The sequence below is a fragment of the Gadus macrocephalus genome, chromosome 23 (assembly GCF_031168955.1).
Source record: "Gadus macrocephalus chromosome 23, ASM3116895v1".
Classification (NCBI taxonomy): Eukaryota; Metazoa; Chordata; class Actinopteri; order Gadiformes; family Gadidae; genus Gadus; species Gadus macrocephalus.
Window position 1 is genome coordinate 3,468,771 of NC_082404.1, and position 10,448 is coordinate 3,479,218.

Below are 10,448 nucleotides of genomic sequence, written 5' to 3' on the forward strand. Positions count from 1 at the left end.
ACACACACACACACACACACACACACACACACACACACACACACACACACACACACGCACACACACACACACACACACACACACACACACACACACACACACACACACACACACACACACACACACACACACACACACACACACACACACATACAAACAAACAAACAGCATCCATTGTCTCCTATTGTAATAAATGAAACAGTGTGATGGACTCCCTCTGACTGGCTAGTGTAACACTAGCCAGTACATTAGAGTATGTGTGTAGGTAGACTCACCCTGTCTCCTGGATCTCCAGCAGTGCCTGGTGGTCCTTGTAATCCTGAAGGTCCTGGAAGACCCTACAGAGACGCAGACCATCAGACCTCAATTATGCCAACACCCCAAAGTAAAAAAGAGTGTAGATTGACTGCATGCGTGTACATATAAACTTCTATACATATATTCTTACACATTCAGTATATAGGCATTTACTTTTGTAAAGGATTTTTATTGAACAAAAAGTATTTCAGACTTACAGCTGGGCCAGCGGGTCCTGGGGGTCCCTCAATCAACATGCCCTTGAAAAGTACACACACACACACACACACACACACACACACACACACACACACACACACACACACACACACGTTAATTGATAAAGCACCTATCAATGTCATCATGTTTTTCTTTACATATATTTAGAATCAAATATTTATTATACTATTTCGTCATTCAGAATATAATAGACTGCTTCCCTTAAAAAAAAGATGAGACTACGAGACCAAAGGGAACATTCTATTTTTGGAACAAATTTTGGCCGGACACAAAAAGCGTGATGCTGTGTAAAAAGCTCACAGGTTCGATGACGGCCGGATCGCCCTTCTCTCCCTTGGGTCCGAGGACTCCTCCGGCACCGGCCACCTGCACAGAGCAAAGCCGTCAGCCTCGTCTCCCAGCGGGAAGGGGCCAGCAGAGGCCATGAGGACGAATGAGGACCACCATTTCAGAGAAAAGGTGAATAAGAAAAAGGAAGAAACATGAAAGAACACTGCACCAGAAATGGACAAAGAGGACAAACTTTAAGGACTTGTTCTCAGGGAATCTGTTTGACCTTTGTGTCTGCTTGTAAAGTGAAAGTATTGCATTTTCTGCAGGATTCAATGTTGATTGTACTGTTCTGATACCAATATATCCAGTATAGTAATCTAAAATTAAACATTTTCAGTTTTAATATTTTGGGCAGTACATTTTAAATTGTACTTTCTGGGGCATTTCTTGCCTTGAGCCCTTATATAATTCAGAATCCTGGAAGTTGGGGTTCCTAGAAACAGCTCCACTGCTTTACACAACCTTGTCCTCATTGGTCACGCTCTCTGGTACAGAGGGCTCTTTCAGAATAAGAGCGCACACAGGTGCAGTCCCAACCCGAGATGAAAGAGTTAGTGATGGTGAGAAGGTGAGGAGATGGGCCGTTGCTATGGAGGAGCATGCTTGAGATGGAACAGTGATGTCATTGCCTTCCGTTGGGCGGGGAGGTTCTGGCGTGTTTCTCGGGCTGAACGACCGAAAGGCGGCTTTAGGCGGATCGGTTTGACATGCGAAATCTTACGATAACGATCACAAAAGGATGACATTCATTTTCTTTCATGTTAAACTAATAAAAGTCATAACAAATCAAACAAAGGTGAACATTGAGGGTACAGTTTGTGTGAAGTTATTTAACAGAGACGGCGACAATTCCCAAGTGCGCGTTATCTACAGGAAATTAACCTTGGACTGGAGTTGGAACTATGGTTGACTGTTTCGACTGAGCCATGGGTAGGATGTGTTTGTGTGCATGTGTGTGCTTGTATGTGTGAGTGCACGTATGTTGACATTGGGTGCACGATGTGTAGACAGCTGCCTTTGTTATTTCGGTGAACTGTCTGGTGAGGTGGCTCTACTGCTTGAAATGATGCTCTCACTAACAGTGGCGGCTGGCTCTGTGAGGATGCAGGGAGATGAGTGATGGAAGCAATCGGGGTAGAGGAGAGCTCCGACCTGGGTGTCGTGCGTACGAGCAGCACTAGCAGAGTATGTTCAACCATCACACCGGGGCACTCAAAACAGAGCCAATGTGCAGACCCCTCAAAGAACATGACAATGAGCCATCACCCCATGCCAAGCAGGAAACCGGTTGCACCAACGCGATTGGAAGAAAGATTGGAAGAAAAGTCAGCCCTGACGGAATCGTTACGGAACCGTATTAAGTGAAGGTCCACACGTCAAAACACCAGTACATGCCAACGCACACACAAGTCCTTCTCCGCCGTATGCCTCCGGTGAGACGCGGTTCAAGAGGCGTGGGGGGGGATGTCGGGGGGGGGGCGACGTGCATGTCTGCCGCCATACTTACGGCGCTCTCCGAGACGTCGGTCTCCGCGGCGACCCCAGGCCCCACCTCATCGGGGTCGGGCAGCGCTGCAGTGCCGTACTCGTCATAAGCCCCGTAATCATAAACCTTCCTGTCGGCCCCGCCCAGGTCGTACTCCTTGAGGTCGTACTGTTTAAAGTCGTACGCCTCCTCTGCATTCCCCGGCTCCGGGGTAACGGTGGGCTCCCGGTAGGGGTCGGGGATTGCCTCGGTGTAAAGGTCACCACCTGCGGCGACCCCCACCTCCTCATCCGCCTCCTCCTTCTCCTCCACAGCCTTTACATTGTTGTTAATGAAGCGGGGGTATGGGGGGAGATAGGGATATTAGTGAAGCTGCTGAAGTCAATACTCACACCTGCTGCCAATGTTGTCAAAGCCTGGACAAATTGCAATAGGTGCAGCAGTGTCCCTCAGCATGGTATGTGGGTAACACCTTATTTATTCACCAACACATCATCACTCTGTTTGCACTTTGGTTCCGTGCAGTATGTTAGAATTGATGGATAAATGTGTACAATATCTTACTGAGCAAGTACTCTACGATTAACCAAACATTAAAGTCGTACCGCAGGTACAGTGCTGTCCCTGGAGGAACACAGGTGATTGCAGATTCAGATTGGCTCAAAGTGGAGCCAGGTGATGTCATTTGCCATAGGTTGCATGGTGATTGACATCACTGTCATTTAGGATTTTTGGCCAATCAGTTGTGCAATAAGTTCAGCCTCAAATTAGTTGATTTTAGTGTTTGGTTAGTCTTTAATCAAATGGAAATGATCAATGGAATGATTAATTTGATGAGAGTTGTACTAAATTGCTTTTCCCTTCATGAATAAAAACAAAAGATTTTTTTCCAGATTCTAAGAAAGGCATGTTTTATCAACAACAATAAATAAATAAGGTGTTACCTTCAGCGTTAAACAAAATTTGTTTTCATCAAACAAATTGGAGAGATGGCATATAATCATGTATGCTTTGGATTGTATGTCATTAAAATACATTTGTTGGTGTCTTCCAACACATTGATGTGCACCATGATCAATAATATGATTCAATGACATTCAAAGAACAAATAAAGTACACTTCAGAGTGGTAGCCAAGATAAGATGGTATCATTTTTTACACTTTTGTACACTTCAGGGAGGTAGCCAAGATAAGATGGTACCGTTTTTTCCCCCCAAATGATAAACGGATCATACCATTTTAGTGCAACAGGCACTAAAATGAGTTACAAGGGTACTCTCTGTACATAATATAAAAGCCATAATTTCAGACCCAATCATGTTTCTTTAATACTTTTAAAGAGTAATAATTGTTGGGTGTATTATTAAACAGACGGTGGGCAGTGGTCCATGTGTTTACCGTTGCCTTGTGTATCCTTTGTAATCACATCCGAAGCAAAAAATGTGTGTACAATAAACTGTGAGGAGAGGGTTTGCCAATGATCATAGTTAGAATAAAAGTTTCTATAAAACTACTGATCAAAAGTTGGCAAATTATTTTTTGTGACAGAACCATGGGGATTAAGAGGGTTGCTGTGATCCCACAACAAGCCAAACCAACCAATCAATTGCACTGAAAGACCACCATTGCCTTTTCTTATTGGCCCACATAAAATGTCAATCTGGAAGTCACAAGCATAATTTGTGTGTACAATTTACTCTTTTACGTTGCTGCTGAAAGCTGCTCATTGCAGCTCATTAACACTTTGCCTCAGATGACGTAGACGAGTGAAGACCTAACTCGTACTTGACTCGCATTGTAAATGCAAAACTATAGGTATAGAAAAAAACTGTTTTTCAGTCTGCATTTCATTTACACAATAAATATGCATAATGAATAATGGGAGAATTGGGGAAAATAAAAGAGTTTGCTCAATTATACAACAGAATATTACAGTTATATTTAAGAGAAAAATAGATAATTAAGATTGTTTTATCCACATTCCTTGTGCAGGATGGAATAAAAAAGCAGATGGTCTGTGTAACAGTGCAATTGAATGGTGGCTTTTTGACATTTAACGTGACCGTTCTGTCTCCATAGAAACCTTGCCATGGGCAAAATCAGAACAGCACAAAGTGTTTGGACTTGTTGTGTCATTTCCTACCAGGCACTTCCTTGGGTCATCTTCCTGGCCCACTGTCCCTCAATCAAACTCATTACCTTTCTTTGTTTTAGTTTAAAGCAGCTGTGCGTAAAAGATGGAAGGAATTACCTCATTTGGTCCAGTTGAGGAAATTGGAGACTGAGTTTGTGTACCATCTACAGTTCCATAGTCATGCTCAGTATCTGTAAAGTAGTCGCCTTCTACATTGTTTAGCTGAGTCGTGTGGGGGAGAAAGGGAAAGAAGAAAGAACGAAAGTATTAACAAGAAAGCAAAAGAAGAAAATAACAGGTTTCTCGCTGAGTGGGGCAGGGGTCCTTCCGACTAGCTACGGATTTGCTAATTCTACAGAGACAGGGTTAGCTTTCTCTTAGCCTAGCATCAGAGATTTTCCTGCCTTTTTGAGGAGTCTGAGGGCAGGAAGATCTTGATGGGTTCAGGGCTTTTCTTTACTAGTACTTTTACCCTAAAATTGCCTCTGTGTCGGTCTGGTGCTGTGGCCTGGAAGCCAGGCATCTGCTGCTTCTTCTTAACGGCAAACTTTTTAGCTGGCGTTTTTTTGGCGGCCAAGAACTTAAGGGGCTTAGCCTTAGTTTTACTGAGGGACTTTCTGGTCCTCTTCTTTCTCATGGAGACACTACGTTTGGTTCTCTGGAAGAGGTGTTTGGTGACAAAAGAATCAAGAGAGACATGAAACATTTTCATTGTGGAAATGACGTCACAGAGATACACAAATGGAAGAAGAACGTAAAAAAGGGTCCGTCTGGGACGGATGCAAACACCACATATTGATAAGGGTTACAATTCAGCAGCTCTTAAGAACTTTTGCACCACAACATTGTTCCTGTGCTACAAATAAAACATTGGATCATTTCTGTGTTAATGCATCAGTCCAAAAGACATGCCGAGATGTAAAAACCTCAGTCAAAACCACAGACAAGGGTAAAAACGACAGCAGACACAAACACACACACAGGGTGCAGGAAAGACAAAACGGAGAAGCAAGACAATTACAGAGATAACGGTGATGTTTTTCTGGTTTACCTGAGGTTCAGAATACTCTTCCGCTGGAACACTGTCTGTCGCTCCCTCAGCGTAATCATAGAACTGACTATAGTCTAAGTCATCAGTAGTGTACTGGAGGTGTTTCAGAGATAGGGACAGAGAGATTATGACAGAGGAAGAGAGGGAGAGAGAAATATAAAGCAAAGAAGAGAGATGTTGTGACAGAGGGAATGAGTGAGAGAAAAAAAGAAAGGAGAAAGAGAATAAGGGAGAAAAAGGGAGAGAGAGAGCGAGAGAGAGAGAGCGAGAGAGAGAGAGCGAGAGAGAGAGAGAGAGAGAGAGAGAGAGAGAGAGATATTATGATATACAGAGAGAGAGAGACGAGATTAGGATGGAGAAAGGGAGAGAGAGTTTTAGTGTTAGGATTAGCATTAGCATCACACTCTTTTATGAAAGCAAAACGATATATAAATATACCATCCATATATTAACCGAGTATATTACCTTTTTTTTCTAGAAAAAAAGTAAATGCAAATAACCATGATAAATATAAATGTATACAGCATACATATATATGTATATATAAATGTATATACAGTACCTTGAAATATAATCATGTTTTTGTTAATTGATGAATTCAGGAAATAGAACTTCAAAAATAATGTTTGCTTAGCATTGTATGAGGCAGGAATGTGTTATTCATCTTAGTAAATAGAAAAACAAACAATAATAGTAGAGCTCAGTGTCATAAGGGTAGGGGCGTACAGACACGTAAACAGCTGGGATGGGTAAAAGCTCATAAAAAAGATCCAGGAAACAAAATTACCAGATGCCTTTAGGGGTATATCGTCACTAAACTTTCTAATTGCTATCTAGTAAATTATAGTTGTCAGGTGGTTACATGATGTGGAGTTTTTGCAAAGAAAGTAAATTTCTACTGTATGTAGCATTTAAGGAGGATATAAAGCTGCTACTTTGAAAGGTTACCTCGATGTAGAACAATGAAGGGGAAAGCATTTTATTAATATTCTATGCTCCATGTAATAATTTAGCCTCAACTTGTTTCCTGTTGACTTTGTTCTCCACACTCGATCATGCTAATCAATTCCTACAGAAGAAGTCAGGCATTTTTGTTTGACCTGAAGTGAGGAGTGCTCATACTTCCATGCGTGAGCCATTTCAAATGAGTTAATAATCTGTAGATTAGCACAGAATTATGTTATCCACCGTGGGTTTATATGCTGCTCCCCCTTGTCTATTGTCGTTAAGATATTTAAAGAGGGTCAGAATCCCAGGACAAACAGATGATGTCAATAGTTCTTTAGTCTGCGTCTTTGTGTAGGTGAAAGACAAACTGAACAGAAGGAGTGAGAGAGCACGAAATAGACTCAAGGTGGGAAATAACTGGTTCCTATCCACTGACCTAGCCCTCAAAGGTATATGGACTACTATAAGAGCAGATTCAAGAGATACTGTACTGCTTTAATCAATATTTTATACTATATTTATATAAGATAGGTCTGCCACAACAACTAGGTTCCAACATTGTTGTCACTGGTCCAGGATTTGCATTCTCCATTGGTCTGATTGGGAAAATGTCGACTTTTATGTGGAACCACAATTTATGCACCTGTAAATGAGGCAGAACTCTCTTATTCTATAAAATAGCTAAGCATGACAGCTCACCTTTTAGATTGATGCTATTATTCTACCTTTAGCAATGACAATGTTTTCCCCTAACATTAACACGATAAGGGCAGCTAGATTTCTAGGTCGTATTGAAAAATCGGGTACGGGTCTAGAACCCATGGTGGTGGAACAAGTCGAAAGAATGTCCAAATTGGACGGACACAGAGGAATGGCAGGTATTTCCCCTGAGATGCCCTCGGTCACTCAACCAAACAGGCCAGATGAACATGCTACTACACTACCAGTCTTTTTGTAGAGTAAGGCAGGCCAATTATGCCCTTGGAAAATACCTTTTTGACCAAAATTATAAACTAAAAAACTCCTGTACATTACTAACAAACCCTTTCCTACTTTATTTTCAAAAAGATAGATTTGCAAAAAAGTCCACCATTGTGTTACGGCCATTCTGTATGGTGGAAGATACCACAACAGGCTGTAGGGGTGTACTGACCTCATCCTCTGGTTGCTGGGCCTGCAGGCGTTGTCCATGAGGGGTGTCACAGTCTGGGCTGTAATGTTCACAGTAGTCAAAAGCTGCCTTGGGGTCAGGCACAATCAGTAACTGCTGGATGTCACCCTATACACACGCAAGGAGAGAATAGAAAGTAACGTTAGAAAATCGGTTAAACTGAGACCCATCGCCTATTACAATACATATTGTTTCATTTAGCACACTGTACGATACTATACTACTTCTCTAGCTTCTTTCAGAGGAACAGCCTCAGAGACACAGATATACAGGGTGTACGGTCAACTTTCATCTCACGTCTCATCTTGTCGCCCTTTATACTGAATAAAAAGCAGATGCTGTCTCACTGTTCCAGTTCCTGTTCCATACACTGCGTGCATGTGTGGGTGCTGTCCACACACACACACACACACACACACACACACACACACACACACACACACACATACACACACACACACACACACACACTCAAACACACACTCAAACACACACACACACACACACACACACTCACACACACACACACACACACACACACACACACACACACACACACACACACACACACACACACACACACACACACACACACACACACACACACACACACACACACACACACACACACTCAAACACACACACTACAGTGATGCAGATTGGGGGGAATCCAGACATCAGGCCAGGCTATATTATAATGGTGCGGACTGGAGCTAACTGGGTCAATCAAACAAGCATGTAGCATTGAAACAAAAGCAACACCTGGCAAACATGTGGTAACCAAACGGCAGTAAAACACCAGCGTCTGATTTATGACAACAGCAGTTTCCGATCTTCCAACCACAATGACAGCACCACTATCAAAGACAGACAGGATGAGGTGATGGATGCAGAGATGCAACCTCCTTCAATGGTCTCTTTAGAATAAGGAGGACATTTGAAGAATTTGAGAGCGGTATTCTTTGACTCTTTCTATATTGGCCATTTTCCAAACCATGAGATGGATATTTAGATGTTTTACAAGTACATCCAATTAAAGTGCTAAATTTGGAAACATCAGATAGAGTCCTATTACATCTTTTAAATATTGTTTTAATGGTCAAAGATGTCCTGATACCAGGATACTTTACTGCTATCCTAAATAACACTCAGCGTTAATGGTGCTCAGTGTGGTTGAGGGCAGCAAAGACTGACATCATGTCCCGAACTTGGCTGTTGACTTGTTATCATGATGACATGGCTTGGTCTGCAGCGCAACACGGTTTGTTCACCCTCACGTTGTTACAATAGAAGACTGAAAACAAGGAGATAAAACACAGATCCTGCAGACCAAAAAAACAACAATCCTGCACAAATCATGCATACAGCTTTGTCCAGATCATTGAAGGTCAGACGGAGGTCAGTGTATCCTGATCAACGGTAGGTTTCTCATATCAGCCACGGGTCTGAGGCAACATGCTCCTGACGCTGAACAAGGAGTCAGAAGTGTAGTAGCATGCCTGCGGTCAGAGTGGGACCGAGCAGGGGACACACCACAGCTGAGCCAAACGTTTGTGGCCTGGGGACTGGGTTCTGTCCCTAAGGGGGGTTCTATGGCTTCATTATGATGCCAATCTCCTTGAGAACTGCTCAAGAAAAGAGCCCTGATAAGTGGCTTGGCGGATGATGAACTCTTTGTCTGGGTTAACTTGTGGGTTCTGTGTAGATGGCTTTGAGGGAGATGCCCCCCTGTCTCTGCAGAGACCTGTCCATGTCAGGATAGATTCCAGACGCCCGGGAGCTGAACACTGGCAGAGAAAACGCCAGTGGAAAAGAGGCAGGTGGCAACTTGCTGAGAATGTGTGTTGACTTTTGATTTTAAGTGTGTGTCTGTGTTTGTGTCTGTGTGTGTGTCTTTGTGTGTGTGTGTGTGTCTGTGTGTGTGTGTGTGTGTGTGCGTGTGAGTGTGTGTGTGTGTGTGTGTGTGTGTGTGTGTGTGTGTGTGTGTGTGCGTGCGTGTGTGTGTGTGTTTGTGTGTGTCGAAGCAGGCCCTAAAGGAATTCTTGCCATCTAATGTAACATGAGCCAACACACATCGTAGTAGAGTGTAGGTCACATGAGCGTAGGCATTCTTAAAAGCTATACCTGTCAATCAACACCTGATGTGCAACACAGGTGCCCGTTGTGTTGGACACTGCTCAACTCACCGCTGATGGTGAGAATATTGCTCTTTAATATTTCTTATGTTATAGAAAGAGAGAGGGAGAGAGAAAGCTAGGGAGATAGATGGGGAGATGGAGAGAGCGAGAGAGCAAGAGACAGAGAGAGAGAGCGAGAGGGAGATGGAGAGAGAAAGATCCATACTCTCTCTGAACTAAATTGACATGTACTACCTCATTGTACAACACACACGTTAACAGGTGGACCCGGGCCGGGTCTCTCCACACTGGGCCTAGAGTCCCTGGGGAGACTGGCACCAGCCCCGCAGTTAAACAGTGTATGTTTCTTTGAATAATTTCCTATTTGGACAAGACTACACAGTTTATTTCTCTTAATCAAGAAAATAAATATTGTTTTGTTAGAAGATGGGACAACACAAAGCCAATCGCAAATTCAAGACACACCTCACAACACAAAAAGACAGACGGACAGATAGAGAGGAACTTCCGTTTGTTCCGTTTGTTTGTTATCTCCAAGATGTGAAAAAGTAAAACTATTCAAATGTTACGGCAATTACTTGAAACAACTTTGGAAACTAGTTCCTTTGGGATCTGGGGAGCTTAAGTCCTCCACCTTGACCCCAGCTTTA

At 42.9% G+C, this 10,448-nt stretch overlaps 1 protein-coding gene across 7 annotated transcripts in view; it reads right to left on the minus strand.

Annotated features, from left to right (window-relative positions):
- Nucleotides 1-10,448, minus strand: part of col11a1a (collagen, type XI, alpha 1a) — a 74,078-nt gene that overhangs the window by 51,044 nt on the left and 12,586 nt on the right. Inside the window, exons 5-11 of one of the 7 annotated variants that reach the window (XM_060044545.1) lie at nt 7,643-7,768; nt 5,542-5,634; nt 4,608-4,712; nt 2,378-2,671; nt 838-903; nt 516-557; nt 276-338 (exon numbers count right to left, since the gene is read on the minus strand). In XM_060044545.1, the coding sequence (XP_059900528.1) occupies nt 276-338; nt 516-557; nt 838-903; nt 2,378-2,671; nt 4,608-4,712; nt 5,542-5,634; nt 7,643-7,768 (789 nt within the window). Of the gene's footprint in view, nt 1-275; nt 339-515; nt 558-837; nt 904-2,377; nt 2,672-4,607; nt 4,713-4,962; nt 5,149-5,541; nt 5,635-7,642; nt 7,769-10,448 lie in introns of all 7 variants that reach the window. The other 6 variants (XM_060044547.1, XM_060044548.1, XM_060044549.1 and 3 more) reach the window with 6 other exon arrangements.